The following is a 25,723-nucleotide window of genomic DNA, read 5'->3' on the forward strand; positions in this document are numbered from 1 at the left end:
ATAACTTTAACAAGAGAGAAGACACGCCTCCTTCACCCAGCTAGCCCGTCTCGCTTAAGCTCCAGGGCTGATTTCTGCTCGCCTAAGAGGTGCACCGGATCCCCACCCTCGGGGTACAAGATCCGCCCGCCTCCGCCGTTGGGCAGCGGGGCTCCGGGAGTTCCGCATCCAATCGGAGCCCAGCCCCTCCTGCAGCTCGCCTGGAGCCCAATCCCTCTGGGCTTGGCTCTACTCTTGCAGCTATTCCTCGGCGTAGCTCCGCCTCCAGCTCGGGCCCGAGTCTGGGCTGAGCCTAACTTCTAATTTGCTCCGCCCTCAAGCCAATCACCGACCCCGGATCTCCTATGGCTCCGCCTTCGGGCCCTCCCTGGCCCAGTCCCGGGCCTGGCCTGCTCCGGCCCCACCCTCGGCCCGCCCCGCCGTCGGTGCGCGGCGGCCGGGAAGGCACCGCCCGCAGACGCTCGGAACTGCCGACCCGAGAGCTACCCGTAGAGGGTCGGCGGCGGGAGCGGAGTGGGTCGGACGGGGCCGAGCCGGGCCGGGGGCCGTGTGGGGGCCGGGCGGCGGCCGGGCCGGCGGACGGCGGGATGGGCTGCACCGTGAGTGCCGAGGACAAGGCGGCGGCCGAGCGCTCTAAGATGATCGACAAGAATCTGCGGGAAGACGGCGAGAAGGCGGCGCGGGAGGTGAAGTTGCTGCTTTTGGGTGAGGCCGCGCCCTGCGCTGGGACCCTCGATTCCCCGTCCGAATCCCCAGACAAAGACTTTGACCTCCAGACTAGGGCCTTGAACTCCCAGACTCAGACTGGACCCCCACACCTGGCCTTGAACTCCCAGACCGGCCTGGCCAGGATACCCAAATGGTTCAAAACTTTAGGTTGGCCTAGACCTCTGATCCGTAGCCCAGACTCTAGGTCAGACCCTTAACTCCTGGCAGACCCCAAGCCCCCAGACTCAGAACCCTGCCTGACCATCCACCCTTGGTGACCAACCTCACAGACCCTCAGAGTCCCTGCCTTGTTTTCCATCCTTCCCTAGACTTCACTCAAATCCCCGGAACCCCCTGCTTTGGCCCCCACCTTAGGCACCACCTGTTTCCCTCACCTGCTCCCCTGGGCATGAATTGGGCATGAACATCCCTGGGGCCCCTGCCAGGCCCCCACCCACTCCTTCCTTTCCCCTCTTGCCCTGTCCCTACTCTGAACCCTGTATCCACCTGTGCACCCTGACATCAAGGGACCTCTCAAGTGGAAACCATGATTGCTCCTGAGCCCTCTCTCTAGCTGGAACCCCCAAACCTTTAGAGATCTTTGCGACCTGCATCTGGCTCGCCAGGTCCCACTCTGCACACATTACTCCTCAAACCCCTCTGCTCCTCCTCCCTGAGTCCTCTCCCACACTTTGGTCTGCCTCTGATTCCCCTACCCCTCCTGCACTAGGTGGACGGGGTCGAGCTGGGAGGAGGGGCCCAGACTAAGGGGCTGGACTGAGGTTCTACTGGTCTCACTGAGGGAGGGAGCCAGGCCTCAAGCTTCCCAGGGAGATTCCGCGGGCTGGCTGTTTCCCAGTTTCTAAGCCCTATCTGGGCCAGTGAGGGGGGCGTCTGGGGAGTAGGATGGAGTGTGAGTGTGGAGGAGTTTGGGTTGTGGCGCCTCCAAGGCCAGGAAAGATGGTGGCTGCTTGAGGGGTGGGGGGAAGTGGAAGTGGTGAGACAGCCGACATATTGCTGCCCTGCCGGGCGGGCCAAGGAGATGTGCTGACGGGTACTGGGCTTCCTGCACCCTTTCTGCGCCGAAAGGCCAAGGACTTGGCCTCTGGGAGTGGGTGGGCCTGTCACATCTTGAGGCCCTGTGAGGGGGAAGTGGTGGGCCAGCTGGATGAGGAGTTGGGGGCCAACTGGAATTAGGGGGCATCTGAGGTGGACTTTTGCAAAGACTGTGCTCCTGATAGTTGACCCCGACCGGCCTTCCTCTGGGAGCAGGTGTGGTGCCCGGTGGCAGCCTGATTCTGGGGTTTCAGGGCTCGGGGGAGACAGGCCCTCGTAGCAGCATTGGAGGCTGGACAGTGTATGTGGGGGGGTGTGGCCCCTTAGCCTCACAGCCGCTGTGGGGTCCTCAGGCTGTGAAAAGCAGAGCTTTCCTGGCTGAGTGTCTGGCCGAGGGACGGACAGCGTGCCTTCCGTCCTGAGCCCATCTGTTGACTGTCCCTGGGGGCCTGGCCTCAGGGGCACAGCCCAGAGGTTTCAAAATGGCATCCGCTCCGCCGCCGCTGCGGGTAGGAAGAGAAGGGGCGGGAAGGGGCGGCGGCCCAGCCTCCTGGGCTGTTTTGCGTTGGGCGCTTGCCTCTTCCTGTCTTCGCATCGAGTGCGGCAGCACCAGTTGAGTGGGTGTCGCCGCGGTGGAGGGCACGTCGCTTCTGCCCAATGGGCCTGGGTAGGGTGTTTTCGGTACTCCTGTCTCCTGGTGCCCACCCAGGGGCCACTGGGCAGCCCCTTCCCAGGCGGATCAGCTGAGGAGATGTGCGACTGGGCCATAGGACCGGGGTACATGGGGCTCCTGGCCCTCTGTGTCCCAACCCCATTCCACTAGTCTTGCTCCGTAGAGCTTGGTTCAGATTTGGGGCCTAGCAGCCCCTCCTACACTGGGCTGGCAGCAACCAGGGGTGCAGGGTCTGGCTCAGCATTTTCTAGGCTGGGGAGTTCATCTCAGCATCTTGCTCCTCTGGCCTTTGCTTCCTCTGTTGAATGGGCTTCCTGGGTTTGGGCCAGAGGAGTGCTGGGCCCAGGATGGGGAGAATAGGGGCCTCATGGAGGTTCCTGTTGGGGGGTGGGGGATGGGATCTAAGACCCTGCAGAGGGTGTACTGCAAGGGGCCGGGAGATCTAGATCTGCCTGAAACCGGGGACCCAATCTGCATTGGCTGCCTAGGTAGGGGAACTGGCCAGCCATCCCTTTCCCGTCCAGGTACAAGGAAGTGATGGGAGCCCAGGCGGAGCAGCTTCAGAGTGCTGGGCGCCTGTCCCACGTAGCGGGAAGAACTCTGTCCAGGCAACGGGACTCTTAGGTTGGGCAATTGCCAGCCTTCCCTTTCAGCCAGAACCACGCCTGCTGCCCCACCCGCATACTGGCTCCTTGCCCTCCTGGGTAGCCCTGCCGGCGGATGGGCACCAGGGGCAGAGGCAGATGTGGTACACACCGGTGAGAGCGATTTTCCTAGCAGCTTGTCATGAGGGGGCGCTGGGGGCAGAACTGCTGATACCAGCCCTACTTCAGGGACACCTCTCTCTGCCCCCCAGTTCAACTTGACTGACCCACTATCCCAGGTGGAATTTGGGGCCTTGGGCTGGGCACTTAAGGGAAAGGAAGCCAGAGTGTGTGTTTGGGGGGGTGTCTCTGATTTGGGATGGGCTTGTGTGGGCAGCCTACAGAGAAAGGAGAGACTGTCCCCTCATGGGCTCCATGAAGGCTTCAGTGTATAAATACAGCCCTTCTCTCTTGCCCCTGGGACTGTGCATCTGCTCTCCTAGCTTGGCATGCATTTTCCTTCTTTCCATCTAACTCACTCCTGCTTGACTGTTCTTCAAGACTCTGCTCCAGGACCACCTCCCAGGACCCTTCCTTGACGGAGGCTGCTGAAGCCCCTCCTGTGGCTCCTGGTGCTACTGCTTCCTTCCCCCATCAGAGAGTGGGATTTGCCTGGGTGACAGCTGTCCTTCCTTGAGACTACAGGGGCAGAGCTGTGTCCTGTTCATTTCTGTGCCTTCTGTGCCAAGCATGGAGCCTGGCATCTATCGAGTGCTTCTTGTCTGTTGAATGAAGGAAGTACTACTAGTCTGAACTCAGTCTTGGGGGTAGATGGGTAGATGGAGGAGTAAGATGGCGGTCACTGAACCTGATATATTGTGGGCGGGTGGCAAGGGCTCAGTGTTGGGACCGATGACAGGGATGGGGGCTGGCAGACACCGAGAGAGAAGTTCTTCAGGCTGTTTCTTCCTGAACTCCCCACCTGCCTGACTGGCTCCTCAGAGACAGCCCTTAACCCACCCTGTGCAGAACTCTAGCTGATGAGTCTGTAGCCTGTCATAGGGCAGAGCATGCAGTGGGGATTCCACCCGTTCATATGAGAGTGGTTTTACATGCTTCCTTTCAGCTCGGGCTGTTTGGGGCCTGCTGCGGGCCTGCTGTCTCTGCTGTTCCAGTAGAGCCTATTTAGCTCTCAGAGCTGGGCTGCCCCACAGCCCTGGGGCTCAGGCCAGAGCACTGCTGCAGGAGATCTTGGCCTGGCCAGTTCAGGGACTGCACATACAAAGTCTTGATTAGGTTTACCAAAAGAAAAGGAAAGGAGTGTTGTGGTGTCTGTCCCATCTGTGTTTCTAACAAATGGCCTGGCAAACAGTAGGTGCCTATTAAGCGTGTATGGAAAGAATGAGGCTATAGAACACATCCATGAACAGGGATAATTCCAGGGCTGTTGCCTGGGGCTTGGTCTAACTGGAGAAGGGGTAGCCTGGGATCCTGGTTGGGAAGAGTCTAGTGGTGCCTGTGAATGGAGGGTGGGAGGTTCCTCGGGTGGCTTTGCAAAATGAGCGGCATTTGCCGCAAAATGAGGGGCAGGTATTGGGGCAGAAAGATCCACTCAGCGAGGGCACTGAAGTAGGAAGGCCTGGCCTGGGGGAGGAGGGTTCACCTCTTTAGACTAGCTCTTGGGGTCACACAGACTTAGGTTCAATACCCAGCTCCACCTAGTGCACTTGTTGAGAAACCCAGTGACAGGTGAAATCCGGGTAGATGTCCTGTTCCCCATCCATAACTGGGAACAGGATGCCTGCCTGCAGCCATAGGTGTTGTGGGACCATGGGCCAAAGCCCGGGGGTGTGAGAACAAGTGAGAGAGCCTCTAATGACTCCTACAGAGTTGAGAGTTTGGTGGGGAGGATTCTCCCCAGCCTACAGGCTGACTGGCCCCCGTATGGAGGTCCTGGGGAACCCCCTCCCTTGGCCTCAGGCAGCTGTTCACAGCAAGTGGGGAGACCGAGGTGTGTAGACAATTGGTGCCAGCTGGAGTGATAGACTGTCCTGGGGACCTTAAGCCCAACTTCTCAGGGCTGAGCTACCTTCTTGGCTGCCTAAGGTTGGGGAGGCGGCTGGGCTCTAGGCACCAGGTGGGCCGGTATCCAGGCGGGCCTCCAGCCTCCCTGTTCTTCCCACAGCTTTCGAGGTCCCGGCTGGAGCTCATTAGCACTTGAATGGGGGTGGGGTAGCTTGGGCCTCCAGTCTCTTCTTCCCACCCCTCCCCCAGGCTGGGCGAGGCTTTGTCTTCCAGAGCCCGGCCCTGGAGCTCCCACGCTGGGAAGCGAGCGAGGGTCTAAGCCATTTCTGACCTCCTGTGCTTGTGTCTTGCACAGTCCCACTGGGCTCATCTCCTGCCCGTGACCCTAATGTTGGTGCAGACAACAGGAGAAATCAGACTTCTAGGATAGGAGTGGAACTGGGTCCTTCAGGGGTACCCCAAGCCAGGAGACTGGGTGAATCTTTGCAAAAGGAATTGATGGCTTTGCAAAGGAATTGATGCTGGAACTCAGCTGCAGACATCCCAGGAGGGTGGGGTGGAGAACCCCAGAGAGGGCAGAGAGCAGGTGGCAAGGATAGAGGGAATGAGCTGCCACCATAGTTGGGAGATGGAAGTTATGCCAGCTGGGGAGCACAGGCTTCTGTGCCAGGCCCTGAGGCAGCATCGAGCCACCCACTGTGCTGAGTTGGAGGCTAGGCTGCCAGATGGGGGTTGGCATGGTCAGGGACCCCTTCAGGCCTGAGCAGTCTGTCAGGGGTTAACCCTGGGCTGGCCTGAGCTGCAGGGTCACTGGGTAGCATTATTGGTGTCCTAGGCCTGCAGACGTTGCCCAGCAAGTGACAGCAGGTAGGGTTGGGGCCTGATTGGATCCTGGGGAGGTCCCTAGTAAGCCAGCAGCACTGCAGAGGCTGGCACTTGGGGTGGCTTGGGCCACAGGTTGGTGGGCACAGCAGTCTCTCTTGGTCTCTGTCTCTCAAAGCCACCCATTCTTTTGGCAGGAATAGGATGGAAGAAGCTTTGTCCACATTAGCTCTTAGCCACTGAGGGACCAAGGCCTTGCTCCATCACATCCTCAGCAGAGGATGAGACGTTCTGACCTGGAGGCTGAGTGCTGCCCCCCCCCCCCAACACCCCTTTGTGCTTTGGGGGGCAGGACTGGACAGATGGGAGCAGGGCCATCTGTCCCATCTTTTCAGCATCTTGGGACAGGAGTCCTAATCTAGGAATTCATTGAGGAGGAAGGGGTCAACAGGTTCTGGCCAGGCCACAGCTCATGGGCTCTGCCTAAGAATGCATTTCAGGGTTCCTGAGGAGGGCAGAGGACTAGGCCCTTTGATGGTGACCCTGGGACCTGCTACTCTCAGGCAGCTCCTCTTTCAGCCACAAGTGCAAGGTGGGACCCCTCTGCCTAGCTCCATGCAGTCCCTCTAGCCTGGGGCTCTTGTTCTTACTAAAACCCCAACTCCATCCTCACCCTCACCACCGTGCTGCTTCCTGGAGCTGTGTCCATCTAGGTGGTTTGGGAGAAATAATCTCCCTGGAACAACCAAACAGTTGCTGGGTCCGACAGGGTCTCAGTGTTGGCCTTCTGTGCGTGTTTTCAAGGTTTGGTGAGTGCCTGGTCCATTTGAACCAAAGCCTGAGGGTGGGATCTTCTGAAGCTTATTGAGAAGGTGTCCTTGTGACTCAGAGGATCCTGGGGTGCAAGGCTGGTAAGCCTCAAAATATGCAGGGGGGTGTCAGTGGCATCACCCACGGTGCCCTGGATGGGAGGAGGGGCAGTGAAGTCTGCATGGCAGGGCTGGGCCTCTCAGGGAAGTGGTGTCCACACCGGAGGAAAAGGAGGAAGCAGCTGGAGGAGGAGGAGCCCAAAAGAGGAAGAGGCCAGAGAGCTGCTCCTGCTCTGTGCTGGGGTGGGGGTGTGAACCCTCTCAACTTGGGGGGATCTGGAAGGTGAACCCCACCTGCACAGGCTCATCTGTATACCCCTAAGAGCCGCCACTGGTAGTCACTGAGTTGACGTCATTCCAGGCAGCTCTGTGCCTTGTCCCACCTCAGCAACCACTGGGCCCAGGATCCCAGAAAAGGTGGCGCCTTTGAGAAGGATTCCAGGCCCCTCCTTCGACCACAGGAAGTGGTGGCTGGGAGAGGGACATCAGAAGGGGGGGGTGGGGGGGGGTGGGGAGGGTGGGGGGGGTGGGGAGGGTGGCTAGCAGGAAAGCAAACGGCTGCTCTTATATTCCCGAGCGGCCATTGCCCTGCAAAGCCGGAAGGCCGGCTACAGGCCAAGATGAATGCCCGGAAATGGAGCGGCAGCCCTGGGATTAGCTCACTCTGGGTTTCCCCTGCCTGGGAGTGGACAGAGTGGCCCTTGGTGCAGCCTAAGGATTCCCCTCTGTTCCTACTACCCATTGGGCCTGGAGGTACCATCACTGGGCCTCAGTTTCCCTTTGGTGTTATCACCAGTTTCACTTTGGTGTCAGCAGTTATCACTCAGTTTCCCTTTGGTGTCAGCAGCTGTGACTAATATGTAGGGCTGGACTCTTCATGGTCTCATCGTATTTAACCCTATGAGGCCGAGTCTAACATTATATCCACTTCACTGATGAGGAAACTGAGGCTCAGAAATATTATATGACTTACCCAGTAAGTAGAGACACCAAGGTGTGATCAGGTAGTGACCGAGCACTGTCCATAACTACCTTTGTCTGTCAGGAGTCTGTGCCCAACTGGCAAGAATTGGTCAGGATGAGAGGTAGATGCTGTGGGTCCACGTGTTTTCTACTTATGCTTGGGGACCTGGCTCTGGGGGGCCTCAATTCCTCTTTTAGGAGATTGAAAGGGGGCTGTCTGCCCTGGAGGTTGGGGACCCAAGAGTCTGTTCATGAATCTTTTTCCTGTTCAAAGCCAGAAGTCTGCCATGTAGCCCCGGGGTGACTTCATCACAGTGCAGCCTCCCGTCTTCCCTCCCAGCCCATGTTTCTCTCACAGAAAGACTCAGATCATAGTTAGGCCATTGAGTACTTCACTGGCCTCCTAACATTGTGCTTGTTCCTCTCATAACCCACAGGCTCAGGAGGATGGAGACTAGGCCTGAGGAAGGGTCAGAGGCTGCCCAGAGCGGAGTACGGGCCCCTGAGCCTGGGAGTTGTCCAGATGAGGAGAAGGGAAGAGCTTTCCCACAGGGGGCTCCCACTAAGAGCAGAGGCTGTGGTGGGCTGCCTGTGGTGCTGTATGGCGGCTGAATGTGTCTGTGGTATGGGCTGGCACCAGCATGATAGGTGAGGAGGCCGGTCCTCATGCTCCTTAGCCTCTGAATCTGAGTTTTGTGGCCTTGCCTTCCTCCATGGAGGTTCCTTGGGGTTCTGCTCTGTGTTATTGGGCCAGGCCCTAGGGGGCTGAGGAGCCTGAGAGAGACTTAGGATAGCAATAGGAGCTGCTTCAAGGGCTCGCTCGGCCATGAGGCCACGCACAAAGTGGAGGACATGCATCATGGTGGCCACTCAAGATCTTAGGTCCCAGAAAGCCTACTCCCCCCATCTTCTTCACTGTGTGACCTCAGGCTCTCCTCTTCCCTCTCTGCCCAGTGCTGGGACCTGTAATGTCATGATTCTCAGCATGGTCCCATGGCTTGTGGGCTCAGAGACAAGCTATATGCTTGGGCTGGACCTTGGGACAGTTTGGGGTGAGTGTGAGGATTCAAGGGAGGCTGCTCAGGGCAGGCCTTGAGTTTGGCACACTCCCTTGAGGGGTACATTTCATAGATGGGAACACTGAGGCCTGGGGGTTGGGTATCTCACCCAGGGCCCATCGCAGTGAATCAGAAGAGATGGGGGTTATTCAGACTCTTTGAAAACAGCAAAGAGATTCCTTAAATGAAGAAGCATCCCAGAAGGAGGAGTGTGTCAAATGGCCTGGGCCCTTCCAGCACCTCCTGGCTCCTGTATAGAGGGAGACCTGTAGCCTGAAGGCCAACAATGAACAGGTCTCAGGGCCTCCTCTCCTCCAACTGTCTTTCCTTACCCAGTGGCTCAGTTTCCCTCTGTCCAGTGAGAAAGAGCCCCATTCCAGGGGACACAGCCCTGTCTCAGAAAGTCCTTTCCATGTCTGGCAGGTGCCTAGGCCTCTCTCCCTTACACAGAAAGCTCTGACTTGGCAGTAGCAGGCCAGGCCCTGCTTGCTAATGCTTTCTGGTGGGCATCACGAACCCCTGGAAGCCATTGGTGGCCACCCAAGTGGCAGACTGGCGAGAGGGAAGTTTCAGGTTTGTTAGGGCACTTGGGGGAGGCAAGACCACACTTGTGGGTGGGGGTGTTGCAGCCCGAATCCAAGACCCATGTCCCTGTCCCCCAGTGTTAGACCCTTACAGAGCCACCTAGGAGGGAGTCAGGCCTAAGAGAGCACCTGGAGGAAGGAAGAGACGGCCAGGGGCGGGGCTTGGAGGGCCTTTGTCTGGTGGGCCCCCTCCTCCTCTCTCCCATTCCCATTGTTACCCTGTGTGTGGGGTCTCCGCAGGCTGTGGGCCTCCCAGGCCCTGGAGAGGGCGTTGGGTGAGGGTCCAGGCACCTCCCCCAGCTGCCTAGCCTAGACTGCTTTTCAGAAGCAAATGCTCCCCAGTACTGCCCAGCCCCCACCTCCTCCACCATCTCTGGCTGCCGGGCTCCCCCTAGTGGTGGCGGGACCTGGGTCCCTGAGGCTGTAGGGGAGGGGCCAGAGCTAAGGGGCCTGGAACCACCGGCTGGGCCAGAGACGTGGCACCTTCCTGGGATGAGAGTGGGAGGTGGCGCCCAGGCTGCCTTTGGGGTAGACTTCCCAAGGTTCACCCCCACCTTCCCCCCTGTGCCCCACTGGGGCAGGCTCGGGGGTGGCAGTGGGGGCGGGCCTGGTACTGTGGGTTTGAGCTGGGCTGCAGCCCAAGTCTACCCTGTGGTCCCAGCCCTGCTGCTTATGAGAATCTCTGCCCTTGGGCCGCCACGTCAGCTGGCTGCTCTCCCTAGGCCCATGTGTTCCAGGGGAGCCCACCAGTGCAGGAGCCTCTGCCCAGCCTTCTGAGCGCATGGAGTCAGTGAGCAGTGTCTGTGGCAAGGCCCCGGGACGGGAAGAAGGCCCCAGCTATGTAGCAGTACTGGCTTGTGGAAGGGAAGTGACAAACTCAGAGCCAGAAGCCCGAAAAGAACTGAGTGGCTCTGACTGCTGTCCCGCAGTACACAGGTCCCAGCAGGAACCGCCGGTGCTGCGCCAGCCTGTTAGCCGCTGGTCATTGCCCTCCACTGCACCTTGTCTGAGAGCCTCAGAAACTCTCCTTCTGATGAGATGGCCACAGCAGGCCACTCTGCAGGTCGTGGTTGCAGTGAACTATGCAGTATGGTCATTGAAGGCTGCAGGAAATGAAAGGTTTGGGGACATCTGTGATCTTCCATAGAGTAGAAACATAGTGATAACTTTTATCTGAGTGTTCACTGTGTGCTGGGCACTATGAGAAGAGCTTTGTGTTTAATCCTCCCCTCCCTCTTGGAGGAGATAATAGTGGTGTCCTGTTTCACAGATGAGGTACCAGAGCAAGGGCAGGAAGGGGGTGAGGCTCTTGAGAACATCAGGAAGGATCAGAATGGGCACCAGGGCTGCGGTAGGTCTGGACCTCTCTCTCAGAGAGGGTCTGACAGTGAGCGATGGGTCAGTTGGCCACTTGAGGCTTGGCGGCATCTGCAGAAGGGAAACTGAGGCCAGAAAGGACAGCAGCATTCACGGCCTCCAGCAAGACAAAGCCTTGTCTGAGACACAGAGGGTCAAGATAGACCTACAGCAGTGACCTGATGCTGGGGCTGGAAGTCAGCATCAGGCAACAGGACCAGCGACCCCATCTCTGCTGCTGCAGAGGCCCTGCTGGCCTTGTTCGGGCAGGTGGAGTTGTGCTGTCTCCCTTCCCCCATCTGTTCCCGCCTCTGTTGGGGCCCAGCGCTCCCAGAGTGGAAGCAGATGTTCTAATGCAGAGCAGCCTCTGTCGCCAGCACATCATGGCAATTACTGCCTGCCTGCTGGGGGCCCAGCAGCTGTGCCCTGGGACAAAGGCTGCGGAGGTTTCTTCTTGGTGGGAAGAGGTATGGCCCAATAGGAACACTGAAGTCATCCTAGGGAGCCTCTGTGGGCCCCTCTGATATCACCCAGCTGGAGAAGTAGTGCCTGGTGGAGTCCTCTGTGGGCAGGAGACTCCTGCCACCTTCAGTCTAGAACCAGCTAGTGAAGCCTCCTCTGAAGGGAGGAGGGTGCAGGGCTGGGTGGAAGGAACTGGGCACCCAGGACCAGCAGGGTACAGGCAAACTTCAAGCCAAGTACTAGCTTATCTGATAGGGGATTGTCTGATAGGACTGTCAAGTCCTAATGGAAAAGGGCCCGGGGGAGGGGGTGAAGAGTGGGGCTAGGCCCCACAGCTCCTGGGGGTACCTGGCCCCCCCTATTCCACCATCCCACCCACTCTGCCTCTGCCTCCTGGTCTGCTTGTTGTAGCTGCTCCTGGGCCATGCCTCTCCTTCTGTCCCTCTGTTTCCCCCTGCTTCCTGCCTAGCCACCAGCACCACACCCTTGTCCTGCCACTCACTCCTTCCTGCTTGAGTCACAGCTGCTGGGAGGACAAAGGGGCCGCCCTGAGTCCAGGGATGGGGGCTCCATGATTTTGGTTTGTCCACCTGTCAAATGGGGGCAGAGAATGTCCTCCTAACCCTCAGAATGTGACAGGAAGGGAGGCTGAGGCTGAAAGGGGACAGGGAAATGGACCCTCAGTTGGCTGGGACAGGGAGCAAGTGTCCTGGCTCCAACCTGGTCACCCAGGTACTGCCCATCTCTGTGTCTGCCAGGTCTGCCACTGCTAGGAAAATCAGATGCAAAGCTCATTTGTTCTGTCATCCCTGTCTCTGGGCAGGGTCACAGGGTGCCATACCACTTTACTAGGAGAGTGGTCAAAAGGCCAGACAGGGAAACTGGTACCTCAGGCAGACATGGTCCCAAAGTCACACAAGAGACAGAACCCTTACCAAAACCTCAGGTCTCATGTGCCCTGGACAGTTGCCCACTCTGAGTCTTGGTTTGCCTGACTGGGGCCTGCATGATTGATCTGACCCATCACTTCACATCCTTGGCTTCTGCTCCTCCACTGAACCCCCAATCCTGGCTGAGGCCTCTGGTTCCTGAGTCTCCCTCTGCCCCAGGATGTGCTACCAGCCTCCTGCTCTGTGGGAGCAAGTGCCTAGGTGGGCAGGACAGCCAGGAGGTCACCTGGACCTTGTGGTTAGCCAGCCCGGTGCTGCCCTCCCTGCTCCTGGATATTTGGGTTCTGGAGGATTGGCCTCCGTGATCAGGCATCACTCTCGGGCCTTCCTAGGCCCTCTCCCCATTTTTCCATCAGCAGGTATGGAGTGTCAGTGTGGGGGACCCTGGCTGTTCCTCTGCCATGCATAGCACAACGAGGAAGCAGGAGTACTGCCATCTGACCAAGCCCATGTCCGGGGGAATGCACTGGAACGGGTGCTTCTAGGGCCCAGGGGCTGAACCGATAGTAGAGGGGCTCGCTGCTTCAGAGCCACCCCCCAGGGCCTGCACAGTTGTGTGTCCCCCCCCCCCCCCACCCCAATTACTCACTCGCCTATCCTGGGAAGCAGGCCTGGGATAGTCAGAAGCCCAGTAATACCCAGCAGCTGGTAGCATTTGAGAGCAGAGCCCAGACCCTTCTTCTCAGGGAGGCCACTGGGTTGTGCACATACCAGGCCTAGCTCTGTGAGGGCCACAGCTGTGCCTCAGTTTCTCCTAGTAAAATGTGGATCTGGGGTGAGATGGGTGGGCAGGGTGGATGGAGGTGGGCAGGGGCCTTGGTGGGGATGGGGAGGGCACTGTAGAGACTCAGACTATTATCTGCCTAGGAAGGCAGGGAGTGAACCCAGTGACACGTGCAGCCTGGACCTGAAGACAGTGTGGCCCAGCTGCACTGGGCAGCTCTAGGAGGCACTACATGGCTGGCAAGGTGGGCTACCCATAGAGGGGATTAGGACCATGGGACAGTAACCTCTGTCTCAGTTTTCTCCGTTTGTTAGGTGGGATTGCTGTGAGATTCAATTCCTTAGTTGCCATGACAGGCAGAGAAGAGCATCTGACACATAGAGGTTGCTGTTCATGGCTTTGCTGTGATCATTATTGTCGATACTCTTGCTGCTCATGTGAGTCTGTGTGTTTTCCCCTTTACCCTCTGAGGTTGTCTTGACCTGCCCTGAGGGATATTGGAGCCAGAGTCCCCAAGTGTGACCTCCCCACAGACCCCACCATCTACTCTCCTGAGCTGCTCAGAGGGGTAGACCTGCCACATTGATCAAAAGGGTTGGGACACATGTCAATGGGCCATGGCACATGTATGCCCCGCAAAGAAAACTGCATGGGCAAATGCCTGGCTTTGGCAAGAGGCAGGGCCTGGCAGGTGCAGGTATGGCTGGCAGTGATGGCAGTGAAGGAGCAGAGGGAACAGTCTGTGCGAGAGCTGGGAGTGGAAGCGGGGCCCAACTGAGGCGTCTTCTACTTGGAGTTTGGGACAGTGAAAGGAGGGGCGCCTGGGTGGCTCAGTCAGTCAAGTGTCTGAGTCTTAATTTGGTTCAGGTCATGATCTCACCGTTCCTGAGCTTGAGCCCCACATGGGGCTCTGCATTGATAGTTCGGAGCCTGCTTGGGATTCTCTCTCTCCCTCTCTCTCTGCCCCTCCCCCATGCTCTCTTTCTCTCTCTCAAAGTAAATAAACGTTAAAAAACAACTTTATTTAAAAAAAAAAAAAAAGGGACGGTGAAAGGAGGAGATGAGGTCCTGCCCCCACTCCCACCATCCCCCAGCCAGGAGGTAGTGTAGCCCTCCTGGTCTTCACACTTCCCTGCAGACTCCCTGGGGAATGTGGGTTTCTGGGCTGCACCCCTCAAGATCTGGCTCTGGGTTTGTGTGTCTAGGATAGGACCTGGGAATCTGCTTTTTTTTTTTTTTTTTTTTTCCCCTCCCTCCTTTTTAAAAACACCTTCTGGGGCCTCTTGCAGCATCTGAGCCACATCTGAGAAAGGCTGGGCAGGCCAGGCAATCTTGGTCCTGTGTGTCTCCCTGCCTATCTGAATCCTGGCTGCACAATCTTTTTTTTTTTTTTTTTTTTAACTTTTTTGATGTTTATTCATTTTTGAAAGACAGAAAGAGACAGAGCACAAGCAGGCGTGGGGTGGAGAGGGGTGGGGGACACAGAATCCGAAGCAGGCCCCAGGCTTTGAGCTGTCAGCACAGAGCCCGATGCGGGGCTCAAACTCACGAATTGTGAGATCATGACCTGAGCCGAAGTCGGATGCTCAACCGACTGAGCCACCCAGGTGCCCCTCCCCCCTTTTTTTTTAATGTTTGTTAATTTTTGAGAGAGAACAAATGAGGGAGGGTCAGAGAGAGAGGGAGACAGAGGATCCGAAGTGGGCTCTGCATTGACAGCAGAGAGCCCGATGTAGGGCCCGAACCCCAAACCATGAGGTCATGACCTGAGACGAAGACACTTAACCAACTGAGCCACCCAGGGGCCCCCTGGCTGCAAAATCTTGGGCCAAGACTACCTTTGTGAGCCTCGGTGTCCTTGTCTGTAAAATGGAAGCAGAAGTAGTATGTTTGTAGGGCTGCTGTGACAGCCATGGGAAAGAGTACCAGCAAATCCCTCAGTATTGGCCAAGGAGAATATAGAATGGGCCTCTGCCAGGCTTGGAAGCATGTTGAGTCAGTCCAAGGGTATGTGTGTATGAGTGTGTGTGTGTCAGTCATGCTGCGTGTCTCCCAAGTCCTGGTCTCCATCTGCTCAGGGTAGACTTGGGCCATGCCTAGGAGGCAGGACTATGACACTGTCCTAGCCCAGGCCCCTTGGTGGCTCAGAGTGTGGGGAGAAGAGGGAATGCTCCCCTGCTAGAGTGTGCAGGGCTCCTTCCTGCCAGCTGTGCCCTGGCACCATGTTGGCGAGCCTGCTTGCATGAGAATGACAAGGAGACTTCTGAGGGCTTGTCTCCAACCAAAGCCCCTGAGCTCATTCTGCTGTTGAGGGGGGTAATGTGGTGGGCAGTGAAGCTTGGGGGAAGCAAAGGCCTGGGGTCTTGACCACTGTGGCCCTGCCAGCTGCACCCTTGTAGCTTTGCTGCCTCCCTGGCCCAACTGCCTCCATCTCCCTGTGCAGTTGATGGGGGAGGGTGGGTTCTGCCTCTGGGGCTGCCAGTGGCTGGGCCACATGTAGCCCCACCAGGGCTGCTCCCTGACAGCCTGTGCCCTCTGTTCCAGGTGCTGGGGAGTCAGGGAAGAGCACCATTGTCAAGCAGATGAAGTAAGTGCTATGTGCGAGAGACAGCCACCAAACCCTGATTTCCCCTCTTCTTTCTCTGGGTCTGTGTTGCACACCCCCCACCCCCACCCCCACCCCCAAGTAGTGGCCCAGCCAGTCTTAGCCAAGCCCAGGACCTTGTCGGAGGCAATCACCCATCCTCAGGTCCCAGAGGGTCGGGGGAAGTTTCCTTCTCTCTGTAATAGGTCCCTGCGGGCTTCAGCAGCCCCAGGAGGCCATGTATGGTCCTCGTGCCCTAGGGGCCCTAACTCCTGACCCCTGGCTGCCAGGATCATCCATGAGGATGGCTATTCCGAGGAGGAGTGCCGGCAGTACCGGGCGGTCGTCTACAGCAACACCATCCAGTCCATCATGGCCATTGTCAAAGCCATGGGCAATCTGCAGATTGACTTTGCCGACCCCTCCCGAGCGGTATGTCCTCTCCTCAACCCCTGCCTGCTTCCCTAAAGGCTTCAGGGCAAGCCTTGTCCTGGGGAACCTAGAAATACCCAAGCCTGGGCCCCATTCTGGAGGCCCCTGTCAGGTGGGGTGGGGGTGAACTCCTGTGACTGGCTGACACCTCAACACTGCGCCCAGGATGATGCCAGGCAGCTGTTTGCACTCTCCTGTACTGCTGAGGAGCAAGGCGTGCTCCCTGAGGATCTGTCTGGTGTCATCCGGAGGCTCTGGGCTGACCACGGTGTGCAGGCTTGCTTTGGCCGCTCTCGGGAGTACCAGCTCAACGACTCCGCTGCCTAGTGAGTACCCCAAGGAGCCGGGTGGGGTGAGGGGGGCTCTGGACCACAGCCTAGAATGGAGGGCCTGAGCATTCTCAGAAAGACACTGCCAGTCTCTGCTTATGAAGCTGGTGACTGTCAACCAAGGCCTTGGTGATTTTTGCTTTGAGGTGGGGGGTATGGTATTGAAAGTCAGGAGGAAGGACAGGCAGGGCTGCTATCCCTCCAGGGCCAACTGGAGTCTGATCTGTCCTTAGACACAATCATTGTATTTTTAAATTTTTTTTTAAAATTTGTTTGTTTGTTTATTTATTTGGAGGGAACATGCACGAGCAGGGGAGGGGCAGAGGGAGAGGGAGAGAGAGTGAATCCCAAGCAGGCTCTGTACTGTCAGTGTGGAGCCCAATGCAGGACTTGAACTCATGAACCGTGAGGTCATGACCTGAGCCGAAATCAAGAGTCTGACACTTAACTGACTGAGCCACCCAGGTGCCCCTAGACGCAATCATTCTAAAGAACATTTGCTGCCTCCTGTGCCAGGCCCTGTGCAAAGCTTGAGGGACCCAGCGATGATGGAGTAGACACATCCCCAAGTAGCGACCACCTACAGTGTCAGTGTTAAGGTGGGAGTGGGGGTAGGTCTAGAGCAGGGACTGCCTCAGCTGAGTTCTGAACAAGGAATAGGCAGAGGAGGAACAGGAAAATCTCCTAGGCTGGGGCACATGTGCACAGGCCTGGAAGTGAGTAGTGCTGGCTGTGCCAGAGGTCCCAGAAGATGTTCAGACTGGTTGGAGAGGAAGATACAAGGGGAAGAGACCAGGAGGTGACAGATATGTGTTTAAGTTAGAGCCTAAGACTTGGCTGGGGAATCACAGGGGGTTTTGGGAGTTCCAGAGGCCCAGCCTATGGGGTCATTCTCTGAACTCCTTCCCTGAACTACCTACCGTATGCCAGGCCTGATGCAGAGGGCTGAGCACCCATGGAGAACAGGACAGGTTGGTGGCCAGTGCTGATGGCTGCGGGAGACGTGCCCAGGCTTTTTGGACTGCACCAAATAGGCAGATAGGCGGCTGCCCCTGTGCTCATACCTCACCTCTCCCACCTCTGCTTAAGCCAGCCCCTGTTCGCAGCACCTTTCTCCCCCGCTGTGCTGCCCTTCAAGTCCTGAGCCCGCCCAGAGAGGGGCTGGACCAGGGTGAGGGTGGATAGGAGGCTGGCCCTGCCTGGTCCTGCGCCCTGAGCCCTGCCCCAGTCACATGAAGCACCTCCCTCTCCTTGCAGTGTCCTGAATGCCCTTGTGAGTGCCCCCCAGAGGAGTTGCAGAATAGCAGCCAAACGTAGTGGGGGCCAGAGCTCCTGGGTGGCTCAGTTGGCTAAATGTCCGACTCTTGGTTTCAGCTCAGGTCATGATCTCACAGTTCATGAGTTCGAGCCCCGCATCGGGCTCCGTGCTGACAGACAGAGCCTGCCTGAGATTCTCTCCCTCCCTCTCTGTCTCTCCCTCCTCTACTCTGTCTCTCAAGATAAATAAACTTTAAAAAAAATTAAAAAAACAAACAAACAAACATAGTGGGGGTCTCCAGACCTCAGCGATGCCCGTCTCAGAGGTCAGAGAGGCTCAGCACCAGCAGATCTTTTTTTTTTTTTTTTTTTTTTTTTTTTCAACGTTTATTTATTTTTGGGACAGAGAGAGAGAGAGCATGAACGGGGGAGGGGCAGAGAGAGAGGGAGACACAGAATCGGAAACCGGCTCCAGGCTCTGAGCCATCAGCCCAGAGCCCAACGCGGGGCTCGAACTCACGGACCGTGAGATCGTGACCTGGCTGAAGTCGGACGCCTAACCGACTGCGCCACCCAGGCGCCCCAGCACCAGCAGATCTTATGGGTCCTAGAGGCAGGCAGGGGTGGGTCCTATCAACCATTACCACCTCAGTGTCCAGGACACTCAAGGAGGGTAGGTATGGGTCCCTTCCAGGCTACTCCCCATTCCTTCATTCCCTAGACATTAAGCACCCGCTGTGTGCCCAGCACTGTTCTGGGGGTGGGGATCCAGCAGTGACACAGGTCTTGTTCTCCCAGGCAGGTTTATGCCGTGACCAGATCACCTAGGGGTGGGGAGTGGATTAGAACACTACAGGGAACAGGAGTGCCCCAACCCCTCTTCACAGCAGTCCTTCAAGGCTGCCGTGGGTCGGTGGGACCCTGGGGTGAACCCTGTTGTGGAGAAGGGGGAGGCTGGCGTGGAAGCCACCAGGAGGCCTCTGGGCAAGAGGTTCTCAGTAGGTGGCGGGGTGCCGTAAGCAGGTCACAGCCCATGCGTCATGGGCCCTCATGGTCCTTCCTGTTTTTCTGTTCTGTCCCTGCGTCTCTGAGGTCATTTCCTGCTGGCCCCAACAGCCCTGCGCCAGGAGTGAAGTGAGACATCGGCACTGGGCAGCGGCTCAGAGGCCTGGACCCAGTCCCCAGGGCACCTCAAGGATATTGAGGCAGACAGAGCTGGTCCCAGGGCCTGACAGGAGCAGTGTTGATATTAATCAAGGGAGCTGGTAATGAGGAGCCCCTGGGACTCCTGCCAAACAGGTGCCCATGCTCTCCCCTGAGGAGTCCAAATTTTATTGGACGCTGGGCAAAGAGCCCATTGAGCCTGACAGGCCCCAACCTGTCCAACCCCGCATTGAGGGACATGCCAGGCTGCTCTGTAGTGGGTGCCATAATTGTGCCAATTAGCATCCTGAATCCCTCACTGAAAGACTAATTTGTCCCTTCCCACCCTCCTCAGTTTGCAGCTCTACCAGGCCTGGATCCTGTCTGAGGCAGGCCTGGCTAGGACCTGGGTGCTGGGGCTTGGCTGGCCGGTCACAGCCGCACCTCCTCCGGGCCCGTTCCACAGGCAGGAGGCGGCAAGGGCTTCTGGTCCAGTTTTTCTCATCTGAGCAATGAATGTCATAAAGGCAAGGGTTGGAGAGGCAAGGGCTTTGAGAAATGAGGGGATGGGAGGAATAGGGGCCTGGGTCAGCTGGCCCGGGGTCCAGGTTAGGAGGCCTCCTGCTGGCCCCCACTGACCTGCCTGCCCCCACATCTAGCTACCTGAATGACCTGGAGCGCATCGCGCAGAGCGACTACATCCCCACACAGCAGGACGTGCTACGGACCCGTGTGAAAACCACGGGCATCGTGGAGACACACTTCACCTTCAAGGACCTACACTTCAAGTGAGCCAGCATGTGGGCAGGGTGGAAGGGCAGGACTTGCTAGCCTTTGGGGCGACAGACGGAGGGACCCTTACTCCAAGGCCTGCTAATGGCTGTATTGGGAGGGAAGGGCTGCTCCAGGATTCCCCAGGATTCCCTGCTCTGAGGTTTCTCAAGGCTGTATGGTTGCCAGTGGCTCACATCCTCTACTGCCCCTGCCCCGTGTGGCCGCAGCCTGCCCTGCTGACCAGCCCTGACCCCACCTATGCAGACATGCTCCGACCCAGAACCTTGAGTAAGGTGGACAAGTGTGAATGATTCCATGAAGACAGCTGCCCCACTCTGAGCAGGCCTCTGTCCTCAGTCAGCCAACTTGTGAAATGGGGACTGTCTCTCGGAACTGCCTTTTCTGGAGCTAAGGCGACCCTGTGTCCGCAGGATGTTTGATGTGGGCGGTCAGCGGTCTGAGCGGAAGAAGTGGATCCACTGCTTTGAGGGTGTCACAGCCATCATCTTCTGCGTAGCCTTGAGCGCCTATGACCTGGTGCTAGCTGAGGACGAGGAGATGGTGAGAGGCCGAGAGGCCGCTGAGGGGGGCGTGGGGGTGGGGAGCAGTGGCGGGTGCTGACCGCGCTGTCCTGCCCCCAGAACCGCATGCACGAGAGCATGAAGCTGTTTGACAGTATCTGCAACAACAAGTGGTTCACAGACACGTCCATCATCCTCTTCCTCAACAAGAAGGACCTGTTTGAGGAGAAGATCACACACAGCCCCCTGACCATCTGCTTCCCTGAGTACACAGGTGTGGGGACTGGGCCTCTGGGGAGGAGCTGGTGGTGACCAGGTGGTGCACAGGCGCCCCCCGCTGGACAGAAGGGTAACTGCGGGACACTCAGGCAGGAGCTGGTGCCTCACTTAGGCCTATGTACTTGTGCCTGCACACAGGGCCTGTACCCCTTACATGTGCACAATCAGGAGCCCCACTTTACACACTCAGACATGCATGTACATTCACATACACTGTCACCCTTTGCACATGTGTGCACGTTATATGCTTGTCTGTTCACACGCACAGGACCTTGTCGTTCATGTGGGACAGGCCTGCCTGCCGTACAGGTGGCACAAGTCCTCACCATTTTGTCTCCCACAGGGGCCAACAAGTATGACGAGGCAGCCAGCTACATCCAGAGTAAGTTTGAGGACCTGAACAAGCGCAAGGACACCAAGGAGATCTATACGCACTTCACTTGTGCCACCGACACCAAGAACGTGCAGTTTGTGTTCGATGCCGTCACCGACGTCATCATCAAGAACAACCTGAAGGACTGCGGCCTCTTCTGAGGGGGCGGGGCCTGGCAGGATGGTGAGCTGGGACGGTGGTGGGGTGGGTAGGCTGGCAGGGAGCTGGGGTGGAACAAAGTGGAGCCATTGAGCCCAGATAAGGGACAGGGTTGGGCCTCGGGAGGGCCTGGGTTGGGTGGGGGGTTGCCTGGGAGCACAGGGTGGCAAGTCAGGTGGGCTACTGAGGTCAGGGCACACAGGTAGGCTGGCTAGTGATCCAGACAGCAGAAACATCTGGCCATGTGCCGGGAGAAAATTAGAGGGCTGTTCTGACCTCCCTTGGAGAAAACTTAGTCATCCACCAAGCCACTGGCCTGGCCCGAAGGAGGCTAGATGACAGAGGGTGCAGCCACCTGCCACTCAGCGTGACCAGCTCTGCACTCGGCTCTGCGGTCTTTCCTTCAGACCTAGCTGAGGGTCCTGGGCTGACGCCGGCCCCACTAGCCCTGGGGCAGATGGGGAGGATTCTGCCAGTGCTACAGACCCCCCCTCCCTCATATAACCCAGCAACAGACACTGGCTCCTGGGCAGCCACTGTGTCCCTGGTAACAGGTGGATGAGAAGAAAGAGAGGGTCATTGTCTAGGGAGGTGGGAGGAGAGGCACACTCTGGCTTCCTCCCGACCCATGCCCTGACTGTCCCTCACCTCCAGGGCCACCGCCGACTCTGCTCCCTCCAGCTCCTGAGGAAGATGGGGGCAAGAGGACCACGCTCCCTGCCTGCCCGCTCCTCTCCTCTCCCCGGCTGCTTTTTCCCTCTTTCCTCTCTCTGTTCTTGGCTCCCCTGTTCCCTCCCTCAGCTCCAGAGGCTCGGGTTGAGGAACTGCCACAGGCCCTCCTATTTGAAGCCGGCCCTTGTCCTAGGTGCCGGGAATGGCCGCAGTACCCCCTTCCTGGGCATCTCTTCTGGTGTTAACCATTGTCTTGTTCTGTGATGGGGGAGGGGAGCACATGCTGAATCTCCCAAGGCCTGTGTCTGGAGGGGCACTCACTTCTCCAGCCTGAGACCCCTGGCTTCGCTCAACACCAGCCCCTGACCCAGCCCAAGTCCAAATGTTTACAGGGAGCCTCCTGCCCATCCCACCCCTCTAGCCGCTCGGAGGCCCCAAAGGAAAAAGCACAAGAAGCGTGAGACGCCACCATTCCTGGAGACTACAGTCCACCTGCTCATTCTCGTAGCTTTTTAAAAAAAAAAAATGAAAGTAAAGGAAAAAAAAAAAAAAAAACTGCAAACCTAGAAAACTTTTTAGAGAAAAACTATTTAAAACTGTCAGATCCTGACCAGCGCCCACCCAGCCCCCTTCCAGTGATTCCGTGCCTTGAGTGTGTCTGCGTGTTTACACCCATCCCTCTGCTGGCTGCCCCTCCCCTACCCCGTGCGGGCGGCACATCTGCCCTGCCCTCCACAGAACTGGGTTCCAAGGGCTGTTCCAGACAACTGCCAACATCACTGAGGGCCCCGTCCCAGTGGCCCTGGGCCCTGGCTCCATTAACCTAAATGTAGCTCCTTAGCGCTAACCTAGGAACCGCCGCTGCCTGCTGAGGGCCATGCCCCTCGTGCCCTTGCCCCAGGCCCGGGTCCTTCAGCGTTGAACACTTCCTTGCTTTTTTCACATGTTTTATGGAATTGTTCACCTGGTTTGAAATAATAAAATGTAGAAAGAAAAAATACCAAGTACTGCTCAGTACTCTTCTATCCCAGGGCCGGAGACCCAGACTAAGCTGTGTCGAGGTGATAGTGACCTGAACCTGAAACCTCATTTGTGGCAGGGCCCCAGGTGCTCTGCCCTCCAGGTCATCCTCAGGCCCAGTACACAGCACCTCAGTGTTCCCAGTCTGTAGTCATTTCACCTACTGGCACCAGTACTCGCTTCCCTCTCCTCCCAGGCCCACCGTGGCCTTGGGTTTGCAGCAGTCTTCAAGCTTTCCCTGTGCAGCAGGGCGGATTTCTTCCGGAGCTGCACCTCTAAGGGATTCTTCTATATTGGGAGCAATAGAGGGGTCCAGTGAGTAGTGCAGAAGGAAGATGTGACTTCTGACCTCCCAGGCCCAAGGCTCCGAAACCATGAGTTGCAGAGCCCCTTGCACACCCTTCCTTCTCCCAACCTGAGGTGTTTGCCCAGACCCTTGCTCAGGGCTGGGCTTCTTGGGGTTGACTAAACAGAAAGTCGGGGACAGTAGGGGCCTGAGGCATGTTCAGAAAGGTCTCTGTCCCGTAGGTCCCCCTCCAAACCTGGGGGTGGGGCGCTGAGGGACAGGCAGGTAGCCATGGGCTAGGGCCCTAAAAATGCGGAGGCTTCTGTGAGGCTATGGGAAGTGCACGCACGTCGCTCGAGAAGACAAGGCAGATGACAAGGCGGCGGGGGTAGGAGGGTGCCCGTTGGGTGAGCTCTGAGCGCCAGGCAAGGCCCCTGGACTTTGTTCCGCGCGCGGGGGCGCTGGACAGCAGGCAGCTGAACCTAAGGGAAGGGCTCGACGGGGCGGGGCTCGGAGGCGAGCTCCTCCGCAGCCGCCAGGGGGCGCCGTAGCCCGTGCCGGGGCCCGCCGGGCTTGTCACGGAGGCTGACGTCAGCGGGTGCTGCGGGGGCCGCGGGGCACAAAGGCAGCTTTGTCGGGCCGCGGCGGCTCCGCGCCTGCGGCGGGACAAAGCGGCCTGGGCCGGGGTCGGCGCCGCGGAGGCGGGAGAGGCAGGGGGTGGGAGGGTGGGGCCGGGGACCCAGGACCCCGCCTCCGCACACCTGCCAGTCCCCGCACGGCCTCAGGGCCCAGAGTGCTGGCAAGAGATGAGAGACTGCGGCCGGCGGATCGGAAGGAGATCAACGCCCCCCAGCCTCCGTTCCCGCCCCAGTTCCCCGGGCCTTTTCCTGCTACCGCTGCCTCCGAGGCTTAGGGCTGAGGGCCGGCTGACAAGAACAGGATCCCGCACCCAACCCAGGATCCCTGCCTTCCTTCCAGGCCTGGACCTCGCTGTGCCCCAGATACGCGGGCGGGGCGGGAGCTCCGGTGCGGTGATGCCCGCCCAGCAGGAAGTCGCGCCGGAGATGGTTCCTTCCTTCCCTCCTGATGGGAACCCTGCACAGAGGGACCATTGAGGGGCCGGCATTGTCTGCCAGATGCACCCAGTGCCTCTCACCCTGGGTGGGCCCTGCAGGATTCTGGCCAGGATCCCCTTGTACCCAGCTTGCCGTGGGTCTGGGTGGGGTCCTGGCAAGCAAAGGTTCCCTGGGTGCAACTAGGCCCCCACCTGCCGCTGGCCTTCCTACCCCTGCTCTGATTTGGAGGGCATAAGGCTCCATTGTCCCAGCACTGGCGGGGGCGGCCTTTCAATTCTTCCTTGTCTTTGGCAGTTGGGAAATTCCCAGCCATGGGGGGGCAGCTGGGGGAAGCCGGGGGAGGGGGATGGCTCATCCCAGGTGTCTTGCATCCTAAGGGAGGGCCTCCCTGAGGTTGACTCCTGCGGATCCCCCTACTGCCTGGAGGTTTCCAGGGCTGAACCTTAGCCTCCCTCATGCCTGGGACCAGCTGGGTCAGCATAGCCAGAGATTCAGTGCTCCCTGGCCCTGTATACCCACCCCAGAGCACCCCAGCTTAAGAAGGTGCATCTTTCTGGCTCCACTCGTGGGCAGCTGCAGCTAAGAGGCCTGGGACCCTTAGGCAGAGCTAGGGAAGGGACCCAGGCTCCTGCTTTCAGACATGGGTCCCAGTATGAAGTGGGCTGTCTCCAGCCAGTGGAGACATCCATGAAGCTGATGCATCTCCCAGAGGGCCCACCCCACTCCAAATAGTTGCTGAGACTACTGATGTGGTGGCAGCCTTGGTATTTTTAACCCATTTGCAGGGTGGGGAAACAGCTGGGGAAGAGAGAAAGAGACAAGCTCTGTGAGCCAGAAGACTTGGGAGGATTGAGGGAGACTCTGGAGAGGAGCCAGGCTGGAAGCCACTCCCCAGCTCAGGCCCAGGCCCCCCACAACAGGTGGGTGGAGGCCAAGATGCCAGGTGCAGAACGGGGAGGGGGCCCCATTAGATCTGGGACCTCTGAGGCTGCAGGGCCTACCAAGGCCTGGAAGAACACCTCACCACGTTCCTGGGCAGCCCCATGGCTCCTGATGTCGGGAAAACTTCCTACTCCCTACCCACCCAGAATCCCTCAAATCATCCCTCCACAGCCCCCATCCCAGACCCAGAGGGCTAAGCCAGCCACCATGCGGGAGAACACAAGCCCTGACTCCATCCACCTGACCTGTGGCCTAGCCAGCCAGATCCTAGCTGCCCTGGGTGTCAGGGAGAGTGCAGGGACAGGACTGTAGGTTCTCTTGACTGAGTTCTGGGTTCAGGCTCACTCCCAAACAACTGAGCCCAATCTTTGTGTCTGTTGCCCTATAAGAGGTCCTGGAGGCCTGCATCTCTTCCATGGGGCTATGCATTCCCCTAACCTCTCCTGGACACCCAGAGGGAAAGCCAGCCCCCATCACACGTCCAAGGAGGGCGATGCATTCCCCTAACCTCTCCTGGACACCCAGAGGGAAAGCCAGCCCCCATCACACGTCCAAGGAGGGCGTCAAGCCAGCTGTGTTATATGTGCAACTATAGCTGTATGACAGTGAGTTTGTCCATACTCACCAGGCCACTCAGCTCCTTGGTTAATAACAGCGGTGGGCCCCAGTGTCCAAGCAGGCAGGGCTCAACACCATGGATCCCTTTCTCCTTCTTGTCTTGGTTTTTCCCTTGCATGAGATAAGCCACACAGGTGATCTTATTTAGGAGAAAAATCAGTTTGATATCCCTTCTTATTGATTCTGCTTTCTGACTTCATTGTGGGTAGAGGGCATCAAGGCCTCTTGGTGGAGCTGGTGCAGGGTCAAGGAGGGACCCAAGGTGTCCCTTGTCCATCAGTCTCCCATCCCCCTCCTCCACAGGCTCAGCAGGCCCAGGAAGGTGGAAGGGCTTTCTGCAAACATTCTATCTCCTATCTCCCTGGGTCTGTCCTCTGCTGGGTCCTGGGGCCCCCACTGATGATAGCCCCTGGGGAACCCAGAG

The 25,723-nt window shown here is 58.2% G+C and overlaps 1 protein-coding gene and 1 long non-coding RNA gene across 2 annotated transcripts; one reads left to right on the forward strand and one right to left on the reverse strand.

Moving 5' to 3' along the window:
• Nucleotides 1-447: 447 nt before the first annotated feature.
• Nucleotides 448-21,912, forward strand: GNAI2 (G protein subunit alpha i2). The gene is made up of 9 exons (XM_045492894.1): nucleotides 448-705; nucleotides 15,379-15,421; nucleotides 15,709-15,850; nucleotides 16,016-16,176; nucleotides 19,239-19,367; nucleotides 19,785-19,914; nucleotides 19,995-20,148; nucleotides 20,497-20,709; nucleotides 21,340-21,912. Exons 1-8 carry the CDS (start codon nucleotides 588-590, stop codon nucleotides 20,685-20,687), a joined length of 1,068 nt encoding a protein of 355 aa, XP_045348850.1. The 5' UTR covers nucleotides 448-587; the 3' UTR covers nucleotides 20,688-20,709; nucleotides 21,340-21,912.
• Nucleotides 21,873-25,522, reverse strand: LOC123605656. Its single transcript, XR_006715840.1, has 2 exons — nucleotides 25,307-25,522; nucleotides 21,873-22,665 (listed from the first exon to the last, which is right to left on the reverse strand). It is a non-coding gene; the product is annotated as an uncharacterized LOC123605656 (long non-coding RNA).
• Nucleotides 25,523-25,723: the final 201 nt, after the last annotated feature.

This window comes from Leopardus geoffroyi, chromosome A2 (genome assembly GCF_018350155.1).
Source record: "Leopardus geoffroyi isolate Oge1 chromosome A2, O.geoffroyi_Oge1_pat1.0, whole genome shotgun sequence".
Lineage (NCBI taxonomy): Eukaryota > Metazoa > Chordata > Mammalia > Carnivora > Felidae > Leopardus > Leopardus geoffroyi.